Raw genomic sequence first — 17,591 nt, forward strand, 5'->3', positions numbered from 1 at the left:
ATCACAGAATCATAGATTATCCAGAGTTGAAAGGAAACCATAAGGATCCCTGAGACCAACTCCTGGCTCCACACAGCACCACCCGAGATACAAACCCTATGTCTGAGTGTTGTCCAGATGCTCCCTGAATGCCAGCAGCTCATGGCCGTGCCCACTGCCCTTTGCAGCCCGTTCCAGGCCCACCACTCTCTGGTACAGATCCTTTCCCTGACCCCCAGCTGCCCCTCCCCTGACACAGCTCCATGCCATTCCCTCGGGCCCTGTCGCTGTCACACAGAGCAGAGCTCAGCGCTGCCCTCCGCCCCCTGTGAGGAGCTGCAGCCGCCATGAGGGCTGCCTTCGGCTCCTCTGCTCTGTGCTGAGCACACGGAGGGTCTGCAGCTGCTCCTCACACATCTTGCCCTTCAGACCCTTCACCATCTCTGTTGGACTCAAAAGTGTCAAACATCTTGGGAGTCTGACAGCTGTTGGAGGCGAAGACACATTTTCCCTACCAGGTCCCTTGCCTTGATAACAGAGGAAAGATTTGTTTGACCTCAATCAAAGCATTTATTTAACTATTGCATTTCTTCAGCACTGGTCTAGCTGACTTCCAGGACATATTGACTAATGTTTTCAGAAAGAAAAAAAGCCTTGTTTTTGCTAAGTTATCTTTATTGTGTTGGTATTTAACAAAGGAGAAGCATAGCAAAGGCCTTAAATTGCATTACAAAACAATCACTAGGGCCTGCTTTCTGGGATCACTTTTAACTCTCACTCATTATTTTATGCATCCAATCTCTTTTATGCTTACAGAAGGAAGAAATACATGTGAATCTTGCCTTCAGGATTTTTGGTCAAAGCTGCAACATTCCCAACTACAGCAGAGGATTTTCAAGCTCCAAAGTTCTTGGGTAAACACAAATTCCAGGTTTCTGTGGGCTATGAGCTGAGCTGCGTGAAACATCCATCTGCAGGAGCCTGTTCCCAACACCAATGAGGAGATGCAAGGTTCAGGCATTGTGGGCTCCACAAGGGTGCGGGTTCAACCTGCGACCTTTCCAGCCTCCCAGCCAAGGTTTCCTGACCACAAGGCCAAGTTTGGAAACTCTTCCCTCGTACGCCCTGTGCCCAACAGCCATACACCGCCTCCACACTAGTTTCCATTTCCAGACAGACGCTGCGTACTGATCTGTCAGTGCTGCGGAGACAGCAGCTCTGCACACCCAATGCTAACACGAGCCCAAGGGCTCGCACGGAGGCACCCCGCCAAGGAGACAGCGTAGACGGGCCCCGGCTACACGCAGCCTCCCAGCCCCGCTCCTCACCGCACCGCACCGCACCGCACGGAGCCGCGCCCCGACGGCCCGCAGGCGCCCCTTGACGGCGGCGCGTGGCAGTGCGGGCACCGCCTCCGTCGGCCGAGCGTGGGCGCGTCACGTGGGACGGGGAGCGAGGAGCCCGAGGCGATGGCGGGGGCGTGGCCGCAGCACGTCGCGCTGCTTGCGGGACGGAGCGGGCAGCCAATGGGAGGCGGCGGGTTGGGCGCGGGGGGGCGGGCGCAAGGGAGCTTGGTGGCGCGGCGCTGCGCGGGGCTTGCGGCAGCTCGGGATGCGGGCCGCCGCCGCCGGCCGCTCTCTGTCTTTGTGCTGAGCTCGCCTGGCCGCCATGCTGCGCTGCCCTGCGCCCGTCCCGCTGCAGTCCGGCAGCCTTCGTCCCCCGCTGCGCCGCTGAGAGAGGAAGCGGCGAGGAGGAGAAGAAGGAGGGGGTCGCCGCCCGCCCGCCCGCCCCCCCATGCTGCCGCCCCGTCCCGCGGACCTGTATGGACGGGCATGGGGAGAGTCGCGCCTTCCCGCGCCGCCGGGGCTGAGCCGCCGCTGGCCGCCCTCGGCCTGCTGGCTGCCCTGGGGCTGCTCCTGCGCGCAGGTACCGCGGCAGCGCGCGAGACCCGCGGGCGGGGAGCGGCGGGTGCGCGCCGCGCTGCCGATCCGTTTGAGGGCTGGGGCGGCTCCAGGCTTCCGCGGCGCAGCGCTCCGAAGGAGCTCCTCACCCCCGGGTTCGGGGCGGTGCTCGGCCCGGCCGCCCGCGCAGGTGTGCGGGGCGCGGGACTGGCGGGGCTGTGCTGCCCCGGGTGCTGGCGGAGCATCGCGCTGCGCGGCGGCTGCTGTCCGCTCGTATTCGTGCAATTGCAGGAAGGGGCTGCGTTTAGAGATGCAGGGCCTTGTGTTGTTCGGTTGTCGTTTCCCCCCTCGTGTCTCAAGGCTTCGTGAGCGCTCTAGCTGATGCTAAAGGCAGACGAACCCGCGTCTGTTTGCCGTGAGGACCGGCACGGAGAAATGGTGCCGAGGTGAAGATTTGAGGGAGGGAGAGCGGTATCTGTTAAGCATACTGTGTTTTCTCACTTTGCACACCTCTGCATACCAGGGTACTTATATGTTGTTTTAAATCTCTGTTACGGCTGTTTGTGATTACAAATGGATGTGTGCATAGCTGGATTTCACAGGTCGTAGAAGAACAAAAACACTCAGCATGATTTTAGCGGTTAGCTCTGGGAGCTTGGACACTAATGGCACGAAGTCCAACACGTATTCTGTATGAAACCCCGCTTACTGCTGTGTCTCTCTGGGTGGAGTGGAACCTGCCTTCCTGCTAACTGGTGTCCAGGTTTCATCTCTTCTGGATTACGCGTATTGTTTCCCCTAACGGCGTGTGCAGCCTCCTTTGTCTCATTTCTGTCCTTCACGAACTGTGTAGAAATTACATACAGAAGGCTGATGCTAACTGCTGTAAGGATCGGGAAGGGTTTGGAGTGGTGATAATCAGAGCTGTGGATGAGGGCTATGAAACCTCAGGTTTGCTTGCCAGTGTGGTAATTATGTGTTCTTTGTGGAAGCGAGGGGATCAGATAAGGTGCAATTGTTTTGTTCACATAAGCTGAACTGTGTTCCTGCTATGTACTCTTGACAGGTACTTAAGATTTCAGTGGGGAGAGGCTTTTTTCCCCCCTTTATTATTGAAATCTACCATAAGAGGTGCTGCTTTCGCAGTATACAGGCTCTGTAGTCAGCAGCTTGAGCTTTAGATAGCTGTGAGCTTTCTGATCTTCGCTGTCTGTTTCTGCCTAAGCCTGCATGTCTTGCCACCATTGCCACATCCTTCTCAGGGGCAGGATTCTATTCGGAAGTTCAGTAACTTATGTTAAGGACTGAGGGACTAAATGGAGACCTGCATATTGACAGAGTGATTAACTTAAGCACGGAATTGCATCATAGCTTTGGTATCATCTGTAAAGAAATGCTGGGCTGAGTTAATGTTTTTAATCCGTTATTTGCTGTTGTCTAAATGGAAATGAAATCATGCTTGGGTCATCTCAGCTTTTATATGTGCTGTGTTGCTATCTTTCAGCTTCCCTTAACCGCTTTTTCTCTATTGTAGCATTTCATCAGTGAGTAAGCGCTGTAGGTTGTCTCCAGGTTGCTTTGTGCAGTACCTGTGGGTGTGGAACAGGGTACAGGATCTTAATTCTGCTCTGCCTTTTGTTTTGTGCCTAGGTGACTGCCAGCTGCAAGCACCTTGTCGAATTCAAAAGTGCACCACTGATTTTGTTTCCTTAACTTCGCATCTAAACTCAGCTCTCGATGGCTTTGACTTGGAGTTCTGCAAGGCCCTGCGAGCATACTCTGCCTGCACCTATCGCAACTCCAAAGTATGTCGCGGAAACCTAGTCTACCATTCTGCAGTGCTAGGGATCAGCGACCTCATGAGCCAGAGGAACTGTTCCAAGGATGGCCCCACGTCCTCCACCAACCCCGAAGTGACCCATGATCCCTGCAATTACAGTGGCCACACAGAAGCCAATGAATATCAAGGAGGGGAGAAAACTATCCCTACTTACCTATTTTGTGGCTTGTTTGGTGATCCTCATCTGAGGACTTTTAAGGATCACTTCCAAACGTGCAAAGTGGAAGGTGCTTGGCCTCTCATAGACAATAACTACTTAACAGTGCAAGTGACGAATGTGCCTGTCGTCCCAGGATCCAGTGCTACTGCTACAAATAAGGTATGGATTGTTCATAAACACTATATACGTCCAGAAATAGAAGGCCACAATAGCAGAGTTCTCATCCCTTAGCAGTTAAGGAGTTTGTTTCAGCGGGGATAGCTTCTTTCTTAGCAACAAACAAAAATGAAAAGAACTCATTTTCTTTCTCAGTCTCCTTTCAGCTCCTCACCCTCTCCAAATAAAAAAGCAACCATAAGTATTGCAGTATAAACATTTAAGCATAGTAAATTAGTGCTTCAAAATGGTTATCAAATTGCAGCATCCATACCCCTGCAGTAAACAGAAATTGTAGGCAAGGAGTGACTTGCTTTGCTTGAGTTCTCTAAGTTGTATAGCCATAACTGTAGAGAACAAAAAACGCTGGCACAGTGGTGCAAGATACGATTCACTAAGATCTTGAGGATTCATAGCAGAGACAAGAGTGGTAACTGTGGAGAATTGAGAGGCAATAGCAAAAACAAGTTATGTTGCCAGGTAGTTGTCAGATTATCTTATTTCTCTAGTTCTAGAAAGAAGCAGCAGCTGAAAATCTTGCCAAGATCATATGTCTCTTTTCAGACAGGCAAGACTTAAGATGGCTCTGCACCAAATTGCTTCAGGTGGCTAGGGAAGAAATGCGTATATTGATAGCATTTGCCATTTCTTTATCTTAAGAAAGTACACAATTCTTTCTGCCAAAGGTGAATAGCAGATGTGCCTATAGAAAGAAAGTGAAGAGATAGTATGAGTCTCACTGAGACACAATTAGATTTACTGCAGGAGACAGGGGTGTGAAAATGCTCTGAACTTTTGCAGGTACTTATTCAGCAGTAAATGAAAAGACCTGAACATATGCCTGAAACTACCACCTCCCTTCTTCCCTTTCTGGAATGAAACGACCTTTGTTTTAGCTGTGTTAGTGTGGCTCTTAGGGCCGGACATGTCTTGATCCTACTTGTACACAATATCAAGACGGCACTGAGGAGTTTTCGCTGTCTTATTAAGCTTAGAGGAAGGTTGGAGGAAGCACATTGTCCACCGAGATGTCTGTGCAGAAATATTAATTAATGCTGTTGTATTTTTTCTGGATTCTGAGATGCTAACATCAACGTTTATGTCAGCAAAGCAAATTTTTGCATATGCAGGAGGTGAAAATTTGGACTGATGCATTATTAAAATTCAAACGCATGTTTTCTTTCTTTTATCTTTTTATTTTCTAAGAACAGTCTGTGCTGTAAATGAGTTCTTACGGAGTATAAAAGCAAGGAATTATGCTATCTTGTCTACGTAAAAGAGTAAAAGAGACATAAGTCGCTTGAAATCTGCTCCAGAGTCTTTTTTAAAGGCACTTAAGAAATAAGTCCCTTTTCATATCTGCAGTAAGCTTCTGTCCTTGATTTTGATAAGGTTCTACAGAATGCTGTTTCTGTGTTGCTGGTAGTGCAAGAAGTAAAACTTGCCTCTGTACGCAAATTGTGTGAGTGTCCAGGGTGAGATGGCAGCAGGTAGGTAGTCTTATCTTAACCTTTAACTGTCCACATTCTAAATGCGATTGACCTTGGTAATGTGTAATGCTGGTACAAGCATTGTCAAACAGATAACCAAGAGTAGGAGCACTTCAGGAGATACTTGTCCGTACGTACTGGGGGAAATAACATGTTCCATGGAGTGTACTTTCTGTCCTTATTTCTGTTCTCAATGTTTTTGTATTCTTCCTTAATCTGGCAGTCTGGAAGAGGTGGGTGTGCTTCTTTTGTAATCCTGGGTTTAATATGCCTGCAGTTGCACAATGACAGCTCAGCGTGTGGAAGCAATTAAACAAGATGTACAGCTTAGGATGTTAGAAATGTTTCTAACAGTAATACCTGCTACATGCTTGCAGTCCTTCAGTATTTTCTTTCTTTGACAGGTAATCAAATTTTTATCAACATACCTGTTTATAGAAAATGAAGGTTGTTCGAACTGCTTGCATAAGTAACTTGACATTGTAAGTTTTAATACCTCTAATGCATTGTCTTGAGTCCCTTATCACTTTATGGAGCAGACTGTTACAAATGATGAAGGAAAGGCTTGTTAAAACTGTACTGCTGCTGCTGGATTGATGCCGGTAACGTTTTATCTGCCAGCGTTCTGTTTTGGTTGAGGCAGCTGAATATCTGCTGTTGGTGGTACTTCCCTTATTTTGCCATAGGGCTGCTTAAGATACCATTAAAAGAACTACCAAGAAAATTTCAGTGATTTTTACTTACAGAGTATTTCTGGCTTCAAGTATGCAGATAAGTTGTTTACCTTCTCCTTAAGAAAGGTTTCCAGAGCACAGTGCATCACTTGCTGGTTTCTTCACTGCAGTTGTTTGGGATAGATCCTTAATGGGAAATAATAACAAAGGTTTATGCTGATCTTAAGTTGTGCAGAAGCCACAACAAATACTATGTAAATTGCTAACTAGCTTACTTAATCCACCCTAAAGCAGACCTGTTGAAAGCAGAAACAAAAAGAATAGAATGCTTCAGTTTCTCCTGAATGCCATTTTTAAGGGAAGTGGTTTAAAGAGTCATAGGATCAGAATGTTGTATCTTCATCCCATATGTAGTATACACGTGGAAGTGGCATACCATCAAGTGGCCTTGTACATGATTACTGACTTCAGATTTGTTATAGCTGATCAGTGCACCAAGTTTTAGAAGAATCAGCAAAGTGAGAAGAACGTTATTTGCGAAGGTGCCCTTTCCTTTTGAAAACTTTGAGACTTGATTAACACCAGCAGTCTGGAGACTCTCCTGTAAGTCCATTTAAAAAAAAAAAAAAAAAAAAAAAAAAGAATGCCAGGAGGAGGTTTCAAAAAGAAGAGTATGCAGAATAAAAAATGTGCCCTCCCTCCCCCACCTTCTCGTGCTGAGCATCTGGCAGGAAAGTGTAGAAAGTAGTAAAACTCCTCCTTTAATTCCTTGGGTGGAAAAGTATTTTCTCCTGTGGGGGTTGTGTATATATTCACAAAATGCTCTTAGCAATTCGGTTGTAAGTGTTTTGCATAATTGTGATGGCCATAGCAAAGACATCTGTTTCTTCAGAGTGAACAAAGCTATTATATATTCTGTAGTCTGTCTGAAACTCGCAATTCCTTCCTTTTTTTTTTTTTTTTTTTCCTTGTTCTTTTGAGTGTGTCTGGTCCTCTTGCCATAGGATTGAAGGCTGTTTCAAGTGGTATTCCCAAGTAGTCAGGAGACTCAGTTCAGTCTCTCCCTTCTCTCCAACTGATTTCCGGTATGAACTTTGTGTATGTCACTCCATCCTTGTATCTGATTTCTCCAGCTACAGACAGAGCTCTGCAGTCTTTTGGGAGTTATCAAAAGAGACTGTAGAGGTGCAGGTAGGGTGGGTATCATAGAGTGCCTTAAATGTAACTTTTTTTTTTCTTTAATGGTAGGCCTTATTTGGAGGGTGTGTAGCCTTCCATCAGTATGACAGCTGTTCTGTGTTCACTAGTGCAGTTGCTCCTGAACAGCAAATGAGGCAGAGATGCCTGGGCTTCCCTTCCTGCCTGATGTAAATGGAAATAAACAAGAAACTATTCTTATCTAGCTAGCAGTTTTTGTAGTTGGATGGTTTTGAAGATGAGAGAGTGAATGGCAGAAGAGAGGAAAAACAATTGGCCGTGGAAAACAGCTTTTATAGCTTTCAACTTTTGTACAGACTGCATTAGTTGGGTAGTGAAATATTAAGTATTCCTTCTGCGGCGCGGTTTGTTTCTTTTTCAGGGGATAATTCCATACTGAACACCATGTACTTACTCTTCTTTATGTAATATTAAAGTGTTTGTCTTCCAATTACCATGCATTTGTTCTTGCAAGTGGGAGCATCAGTTAACTGACCACATGTGATTAGGTTTCTATAATATTTATAGACATTCCAGCTAAGATAAAGGTAGATTTGGCTTTATTTCTCAGAAGTACATAGTTTTGTGGGAGAACATCATAAAAAGCTGCTTTTTTGCTCAGGTGGAGCTGATGGCACCTCCTACCTTACAAATCAGTGTTTTGTTTCTGTGGTTGAGGAGTGGAGAGGACTGCAGGCAGAGGCGTGGGGGGATGTAGGGCTTGGGGTTTTCCAGTCCCTGTAAGGTGGTGATGTGCTTGGGTGTGTGGTTTGGCATGAGCTGACCAAATCATTCAGCAGGTAGCGTTGGACAGCTGGAAAAAGAGGTGCTGAAGCACTTGCAGTAATTTGGGATGTTTCTGAAGGTCAGAGGCCTTCAGAAATTCTGTCCTCATGTCCTCTACCTCACTGGCTGCAACTGCCTCTCCAGACGGCTTGAGTGGAGCCTCACCTCTGAGCTGAGCTTATGCGGTGTTCAGACAGCCTGAGATCTTTTCTCAGGCTTAAACATTGGAGGTTCTTCTGCAGAATCACTTAAATGTACAGTAGCTTCAAACCTACATCAGTTGGTGTGCTTTATTTACCTGTACCTTCTTTTTCCCTGATTACTCTTCATCACAGAAGATAGAAGAAATAGAATAATGATCTGGACAAACTGTTGTTTCTGTTCCTAGTTAACTTTTCATTGTAACCAACTGATGATCAGTTCATAGCAAGATAAGATCTTTTTGTTGTCAATAATGATGACTGATAGAGAGGCACAGAGGTGCTGTCCTGACTGCAGGGCAGGCTGCAAATTCAGCTTAGAGGTTAGCTTCTTAGGCAAAGACTGCAGCTGTACATACTGTCTGCTGGGTGCTGTATTTTTTGTCTTAGGGGAATCCCTGTGTGATGTACGGAAGATGCAGATAAGCACTTTTTTTTAAAAAAAAAAAAAAAAAGAAATGCAAAGCTTCATTTTTGACACAGCTTGCATCTGTCTCAAGCCTTGGTTCTGTGTTCTGGTGATCCTGTCCATCAGGAAAGCTCATTTAAAACTGTCATGAGTATGTGCGGTTACCTTGGGTTACCTTGATATAGCACTGTTAGGGACAGTCTGAGAAGAACAGCACAGCTTTCCTGGGCACAGGCAATATGTTGAGGTTGATTATTTGCCACCTTCACTTTCCTGAGAGCATGGATGTGTGAGAGAAACATGGAGAGTTCCTGCTGCATAGTGCTGTTTGCTGTACTGAGCTGTCATCAGCATTTGTAACGCACCTTTTGTGTTGTGGTTTTTTTCCATCTAGAAGGATATGCAATGTATACAAATAGGAACTAGCCAGTGAAATGAAAATATTTCATCCAAATTGTACAGTGAATCCTTGTGGTTTTCCTGTGTTAAATCTCCCAACTTCCACCTTTAGGCAGGAGCCATTATTCACGTGTTTTCCTCTGGGTGATTCTTGATTTCTGAGATCAGTACATGTGCTTCACATCTGTTTCAGGCCTCTGGAAACAGAATTTGTGAAAATCTCAGTTGGAGGCTGGAAGGAATAGCCTTTAGTGCACTGGGTTTTAAATGTTCATATTTGTATGTATGAATTCCAGAATCTTTAGATGGCATTGCAAAACCCCTTCAGAAATAGCATGGATGCCTATGCAATTGTTTACCTATGAAATCCTAAAGCTGCCTTTCACACATTGCACTGATTCCCTCTCAGGCCTCCCAGGAATATATGAGGATCATTGCTCTAACTCTGAAACTTCCTTCTGAAATGCCTTCTGCCTATTTTCCATGTACACCTTTATCTCCAGACATTTTTTGGACTGGATTGCACATACAGCCTGTATCCCCCTGGCTAGTTCATGCAGAACCTACACCAGTAATAAAATAGCAACAGATAGTTACATTTATAAAATACAGACCTGTGGCATTGTCTTTGCAGCAGGGCAGTGGCATATGATAGTACAAGAAGTCAGAGTTTTAAAATGTTTTTGTTTAGGGCATACAAACCAGGCACTTTCTAGAGATGTACGATGGCCTCTAGAACAGCGGGCAGCCTCAGAAATTATGCTTTCAGTAACACCATACTAGGAAGACTTTGCATGTGTGTTGTGGTTTGAGAAATGCGTGCAATCAGTACATTGGTGGGGATGATGTTGCTAGCATCCGTCTGTCAGTAGCGGTGAGAAGATGATGTCCAAAATGAAATATTTCAAGCATATCTTAAATGCATGGGGAGCTTTTTGTTTTTAGAAACTTCAATTTAGCTGAGATTTGTGTAGCATGCCCTCAGTTAAGTTTCTGAAATAGCTTTATATGGGTCTCTCATGGACTTCCTCACCACTGTAGATTAAGAGTCCTTTACTTGTCTAGAGAACAAAGCTCAGATACGGATACATTCAAAAAATACTTTTCTTTATTTGAAGATGCTTACATTTGTATTTTTCTTTTTTAGAAAGTGCGGGTAGTTTCTAGTCCATGATCAGTGACGTGACTCTGTGGTGGCATTCTGACAACCCAGCCAGAGCTCAGAAAGTACCCTGTGCACAAGTGTACATATAACACATCCTACACTTGTTTGAGATAGCAGAAAGCTATCTCAAAAAAAAAAAAAGTACCTTGAAAATTTGAACAGAGAAGGCCTTGCAGTGAAACTTGCTTCATCTCCTTTTGCCACAAGTTCTTGATGTTCCCTTAGTAGAAGGGTGCCAGATTAATGTAGGAGTGGGTGATAAGGGAAGGGCTTTACAGAGCTCTGACTGATTGATTAGGTGGATGTGACAGGACAGAAAATGTAATATCTAAACTTAATGTGTTGAGCCACAATGTTTAGACATGGTTACGTCCTTGGTAAGTTTTAATGATCTCTGGAAAGATGCTGGAAGCGTGAAAGTCTTCATTCACTTAGGTGCTCATTCCTCATTCAGCATGCTGCTGTTACTGCTGATGTCAGCAGCTGTCCCTCTCTGTCTCTGAAGGTGTTTGTGTTTCATTCTTCAAGAGGAAGGGGTTAGAGAGATGTGAGTCTGCTTCCTGATAGATTTTGCCAGGTCCTTTGCTTCATCGTTCTATAAAGTAGCCACTTCTGTGTCTTAGTAAAACCATGACATCTTGTTCACAGTGTTCATCTCTCATTCAACTCTAGATTTATTCAGTTGCTGGGCAGGTATGGAGCTTTACTCTTACATATAAAACATTCCTTCCTTCCAGAACAACAAAAATGTGCCCGAGGAGGTAAGACTGGTCCTTCATCTGAGCAGTCTGAGTTAGAAATCTGTTTCTTTGAAACAGTTATATAAAATATAAACTCAGTTTACTGCATGAGGATGTAGATTATGTGCAGAAATACTAATCGCATGACAGATCCCAGCTATATCTTCTCAAGAGCAGTGAGTTTCTTCAAGAAACAAAATTGTGAGTAGTCTTTACAGCAGGAGGAGCACTTGGACATTTTTTGGACCTTGGGCGTAGGCACTCAAGTTTAGCTTAGCCATAGCATGCTTATTAGTTTACCAGATGGTTTGAGTCAGACTAGCTGTATAACTGATTGAAACAGAAGAACTGGTGGAAAATTTCAGAGTGCACCAGTGAGAACACATGGAGTCAAAATAGTGATTGCTGCCTGTGTGGGTGGGTGAAGGGCAGATGGCAAACATTAAAAAAATAGTACAGTACTGTTTAGGGGATGCTGCACACTCCACAGAAGAGTAATTGCAATAGGAGGAGGGTAGACTTTTTTGTCTTTAACAACTGGTATGGAGAGGTGAGGCTAAGGACGTTAGAGGTTTAGTCAGGATATCTGTAACGGAGCTGTTTATGGCAGAAAACAAAATCTTTTGCTCAGAAGTATGCAGGCTAAGTGAAATCAAAATGTGAGATTGTTATAAAGTAATTTCTAAGGAAAGTTTTAGTTTGAAAATATCTTCTAATATGCTTTGGAGTACTCTGAATCTTGTCATCCAGGATATGAAAGTAATGATAAAAATACATATTTCTGGTACAGAATGCCTTTTGACCATTTCAGAAAGTCGGTATTTGCCCTGAAACTAAAGAAGGAAGCATCTCTGTTTATATATATATATATATAATAAACAGAGAATATGTGATTCCTCATTATACTTTGAATTTTCAGGAAAAAGCCGCTAGGCACTCAAAGTTTACTCTGCCAAATAACCTGATTATTCCCTCCAAGTAAGCACAGAGAACTACTCTTGTGACATATTTAAATATGTGTTAAGGTTCAAAAAATTAAAAAAAAAAAGAAAAAAAAAAAAAAGTAATTGCTTGCTACTCCTGGCTTCTAGGTTGGAAGTCATCCTTCAGAGGCGTTACTTGAAGCATCTCTTAGTCTTGCTTTGGTCCTCCACCAGAGCGTTCCCTAACAGCAGGAAGCTGAAGTTCACATCCCCCTGCTCCTGGGGTTGCTGGATCCAGGACTCACAGTTCTCCCAAGTCATCTCCCCTCTGCACTTGTTGTTTTGGTGGCTGGTGTAAACACATCACTGCCTTCATGGCAGTCTTGCGCCACTAATTCTGGCAGTGCATCCAGGAAGCAATGAGGACTCTGTTAGGGGTCATGCAGTTACTATGAAAGAGGCAATGAGAATATTGTGTGTGAAGGAAGCCAAGTCCTTGTGGTTCTTTCTGTGCTTTCACACAGTTCAATCCAGTTCTGCTGTAGTGGTTTGCAGTGTGGGAATTACTTGGCACGCTCATCTGTGACTGTAGGATGCATTCCAAAGTGTTAAGAAACCATCAGGCAGGAGGGAGTTGTGATGCTTAATTAAATACACAACTTTTTCTTTTCCTGACCTTATTGCAATTGCCACATGCTAATAGTCCTGCTTCCAGGCCAAGTTAAGAACAACTTTAACAATTGCCACCTGGGAAAATATTGCTTTAAGCATGTGTACAGACTGTTTTCTGCTTAGGCATGACTGAGGAAAAGGATCAGGGTATGAACTAATGGGCAGTCAGTCCCAAATAATCTCGGGTGCAAAATGAAAAAGGGATTTCAATTACTCCTTTTCTTTTTTTTCCCATAGTCACTAACTTTTTTTTTTTCTCTCTCTTCTCCAGATAACTATTATCTTTAAATCATACCAACACTGTACAGATCAGAAAGTATATCAAGCGGTGAGTGATGACTTGCCTGCAGCTTTTGTTGACGGTACAACAGGTGGAGGTGATGGGAGCACCAAGAGCTTGCAAATTGTGGATAAAGTCAGCGGCAAATACGTTGAAATGCATGCCAGATACATTGGGACAACCGTGTACATACGTCAGCTCGGACACTACTTAACACTGGCCATTCGCATGCCTCAAGAGTTGGCCATGGCCTATGAGGAGAGTCAAGATTTGCAGCTGTGTGTGAACGGCTGCCCTTCAAGTGAGCGCATTGATGATAGTGGCCACTTGCCATTGCCCGTGAGAGGACAGCTGCTCCCTCAGGCAGGTGCTGCTCGTCCCCGGTCAGCATACACACTGGAAACCGCCACCTCCAAATGCCATGAGAAGATGCTGGTGAAAGACATCTATTTTTACTCATGTGTGTTTGATCTACTTACCACTGGTGATGCTAACTTCACAGCTGCCGCCCACAGTGCCTTGCAGGATGTGGAGGCACTGCATCCCAGAAAAGAGCGCTGGCATATCTTTCCCAGCAGCAGAGATGGTGGTGTGGGCAAAGGTAGCAAACCCTTTGTCAGTCTTGGACTTGCGTGCTTGATCCTTGTTGCATTTTTGTAGGGGTTTTTTTTTTGTCTCTAACAAAGTTTTGAAATATATATTGTCATAATATATTGAGTAAAGATGAGTATATATGTATATACCATGTATATGAAGGGATGTTTTGTCTTGGGACATCCACCAGATTGTACATATTGTGTTAACTGTTCTATGTATGTTGAATGTCGTATTCTTTGTATCTATTTGTTTTACAGTCGGTGAGATGTTTTATAATGTCCTTGCATTGGGACCTGATAGAAAGCACTTTATTTTTTATATATTAAATATTTGTGTGTAGCTGAGTAACTATATATTATACACATACACATGTACCTACAGTACTCAGTACTCTGCCTAGGTACTGCTTAGTTTAACAAATTTTTTTACTGTATTAATTAATGGGGATATTTTCTACACTTACTGTAGAGACAGCACTTCTCTTGTCCTGTAATTATGTATGTGATTTCCTGGTAGCTTTTTAGAGCCGTTGGAGAGACAATGCTGAAAGATTCTAATGGTCTTTGTGTAAGAGTGTAACCTTTCCTTTTCAAAGTTATTACCACAGCTGATTCTGCCCTCAAAGGTTAACTCGTTCTGGGAGATGGACTGGAGAAGTCACATGCCTGAATTCTGTCTCTTTCTTAGGTGTTAATTACATCAACACATTAAAAAGAAGGGAGAGGAGTGAGGGCCCCAGCTCTGCCTGCGGTTACTGAGGAGCTATGGGAACAATGATGCGGTGGCTTAAAGGCTGGTTTTATGTGGTGCCTTAATGTGCTCCAAGAAACGGAAGCCTTAATACATGCTACGGTACTCCAGCTCCAGGACAGGCTTGTTTCACTCCTGAAGCTGTTCATCTGAGGCTAGTTAGATCTGCTCTTTGAACAAGATCAAGTAGCGTTTGCCTTTTTTAAATAACTGTTGCTTGCCTTGGTGGAGTGAGATATAGTTTATTCACGGAATGAGAACTTGTAGTTTTTATGAAGATTGTTCTGGCCGGTTTAGAGACTGTTGACTGTTAGGAACAGCAGTAATCTTCAAAGGAAACTAATTAATTCCGTATTGGATGTGTAACCACAGACAGTAAATGAACATAGAACTGAGGTAAGGCAGAAGGTTTAAAAAAAAAAAAAAAAAAAAAAAAAAGAAAAAAAAAGAAAAAAGAAAAAAAAATCTGATCTAGATTCGTTGGCAGCTTGTTCTGTCAAACTAGATGATGGTGCTGTTTGAAGTGAGTTAGATCTAGGAATTAATGCTCTGATAATGTGATTTTTTTTTTTTCCCAGGTTCTTCCCGATGATGATAGGCTTCTCCCTGTTTTGTGTGGCTGAACATACTTATCACTGCTCTGAATTTAAAGGTTGCATGGCTGAAAATCGATGGACAAGCCTAGCACTGCTGCAGTGATACACAAAATAGATGGGCAGACCCTGTATACTGGTTAAATTCTACTGCCCCTGGATCCTGCATGTGTGTACATATACAGGAGATATGTATACATGCATTAAATGTATGATCCTTTCAGATAAATAACATTTCAGAAATGTAGTACTTCCCCTGAAGAGTTTTCCGTTTTCTTGTTCCTGCTGTGGGATTTATTGAGAAAATGTTATTTGCACATGTTCATTCTTGAAGTCTGCCATTGCCAAGAGAGCTTTAGCTAATGCCAAATGTGGATATTTTGAAGCTAGTGAATGGTCTCTGGAGAAAACTTAAGCTTACAGGGAACAGTGGTTTTTTCACACACGCTCCAAATGGTTGTCTTTTAGAAGGCTGCAGATTTTATTTTCATGCTTGGAAACCCTAAAATGTGTCAGTCTTTTCAAAAACTTTTAGATGTGGTTCATGAATATACCAGTAAGTATAGGTTAGTGTAAAAGAGTGGCTGTGCAGTGTGTAAATACTTTAAATTATTATGATAGAAGAATAAAGTTGCCTTCCTTGCTGAGGACCGTCTGTAGTGTGGTGTTAGTGACCCCTGGTGGGGTGCAGGGAAACTGGGGATATGGGTCACCCATGGGGCGGTCAATCTGTAAGTGAAGCCCTGATTGCTAGTTGTGCCATTGCTAGTTGTGTAGGGACATGCTGAGTACCGTTGCTGTATTATCTTGAGATGCTTGTTTCCCCTCTGCTAAAGCTGCGTAGTGAAGTCTGTGACTAGCAGCTGCAAACCAGGCCAGTATATTTAAGATGCTGCGTGTGGTAAACTTGCAGTAGGAACCATCTCTTCGGGACCCCCCTGGCACACTTCGTTTTGCAGCGACTGGGGAGATGCTTAGAGGAGCTTTACCGGGGTACAGAGGCCCTGATGCTGTGCCCATCTTGAAGACTATAATAATGAAAATTCTCCTTTAAACTTTTAAACCAGAATAACCTTGAAAGAGGAAATTGAGGTATCAAAAGAATAAATGGAACAGAAGAACCCATAAGAAAACATTCTGTAACAAGATTATCTGATAAGAATGCATGACAGATGCGATATTTTAGCTGTAAGGCTAATCACAAAGTGGAAAAGAAAACTGAAAACGAAGTGCAAAATACATTATATCAAACACCAAGAGTGGTAGGCCTGATAAACACAATGATTGTTATTTTGCTAGGCTTCCGCTATTGCTAGAAGAAGAGATATGGGGGAAACAGTCTTACGTGGTCGATATACATCACTGAAATGCTTTGTGGAAACAAATGGCTGCAGGAAGCAACATGAGCTCTAAATGTGCTTATGTTAAGTGCCCATGAAAGACAGCTGTCATATCTGTAAGAACTTATTTTCGGTGTGATGATCCGCCACTGCAAGCTCTGCAGAAAGTAATGCAGCTTGATCATCAGTAATGTAATGCAGCAGCTAGTAAGCTACTACTAAAGTTTTGTCTTTAAAATGTTAGCTGATTACATGTATGTTAGTGCTTAATTCAAACGATTACTTTAAGTCTCTTCTAGACTATTTCTGACAAGAGTTTTAATCTTCTGATGTTTGCTAACAGAGCTCTTGGCAGCTGGGGATAGTTCTCTGTAGTTGTGGAGACTGATAACTTCCCTTGGAAACATGTCATGGACTGAGCAGAGTACTAGGTGCTTAATCCTTCATTTTGTGTGTACGTATGGCTTCTGAAGGAGGCTGTCCTCACAAAGGGAAATGGTACGCCAAACTGATAGTCCAAACAGAAGTACTCCTTTTTGTCTCAGATTTCACTTCCTGTAAAACCTGGCTGGGAGAGCAGTCTGTGCAGAGCACCAGTTAAATGGGATTCAACCTGGGGGAATGCAGTGCGGGAGAACAATCCATCTTTCGTTCTTGTGGTCACTTTAGGGCCCGTTAGTATCCAAGCACTTCAGTTCATTTCCTTTGAAACTGCTGCTTTCCTGCCAGAGAACAGCTCTCCACCTACTTAAGTCTTAGTCTTATCAATACCGTGCATTTGTTTTATGGATTTTGGGGATGTGGAAGTGGCTATTTACTGAGATAACACTCTAAGTGAAGCAAGTAATGTTGCAAGTTTTACTCCACCTAATCAGTGTTTCATTAGGGGGGACATTTAGGAAAATAAACTAAATAAACACGTGGCTTTCCTCTCTTTTGTGAGAGCCATTGCAAAGTTCCAAACTTTGCATTCATCACGTGAGTATAGCTGAAATTTTGCAGTGAAGTTTTCATGCTTTGGGATATTTTAATTCCTGTATGTGTCTAGACTGGTACAAAGTGTTCTATCTTTCCCTATTCTATCTGTTCCTTGTTCTACAACTATTAAAGACTGCTATCAATACAAAGCCTAGGTATGACTAGTATGATTCCTTTTTTAATAATATTCTCTGTTGTGGTTTGCAAGATTAAGTTTTTCTGTGTCATGCTGCTGGTTCTTGTCTACTGTATTTAAAAAACAATTGAGGATTATGTGGGCGAATGTTGTTCATTAGATTATATCATTCTTATTAATTGTTTTCAGAGCAGCATAGCTACAGATCAAGTACAGGTAAGCAATT

General features: G+C 43.5%; 1 protein-coding gene across 1 annotated transcript; it reads left to right on the plus strand.

Moving 5' to 3' along the window:
- Nucleotides 1–1,772: 1,772 nt before the first annotated feature.
- On the plus strand, nucleotides 1,773–17,378 carry RGMB (repulsive guidance molecule BMP co-receptor b). The gene is made up of 3 exons (XM_085213230.1): nucleotides 1,773–1,905; nucleotides 3,531–4,039; nucleotides 12,963–17,378. Exons 1-3 carry the CDS (start codon nucleotides 1,812–1,814, stop codon nucleotides 13,629–13,631), a joined length of 1,272 nt encoding a protein of 423 aa, XP_085069356.1. The 5' UTR covers nucleotides 1,773–1,811; the 3' UTR covers nucleotides 13,632–17,378.
- Nucleotides 17,379–17,591: the final 213 nt, after the last annotated feature.

The sequence above is a fragment of the Meleagris gallopavo genome, chromosome Z, assembly GCF_905368555.1.
Source record: "Meleagris gallopavo chromosome Z, MGAL_WU_HG_1.1, whole genome shotgun sequence".
NCBI classification, from domain to species: Eukaryota; Metazoa; Chordata; class Aves; order Galliformes; family Phasianidae; genus Meleagris; species Meleagris gallopavo.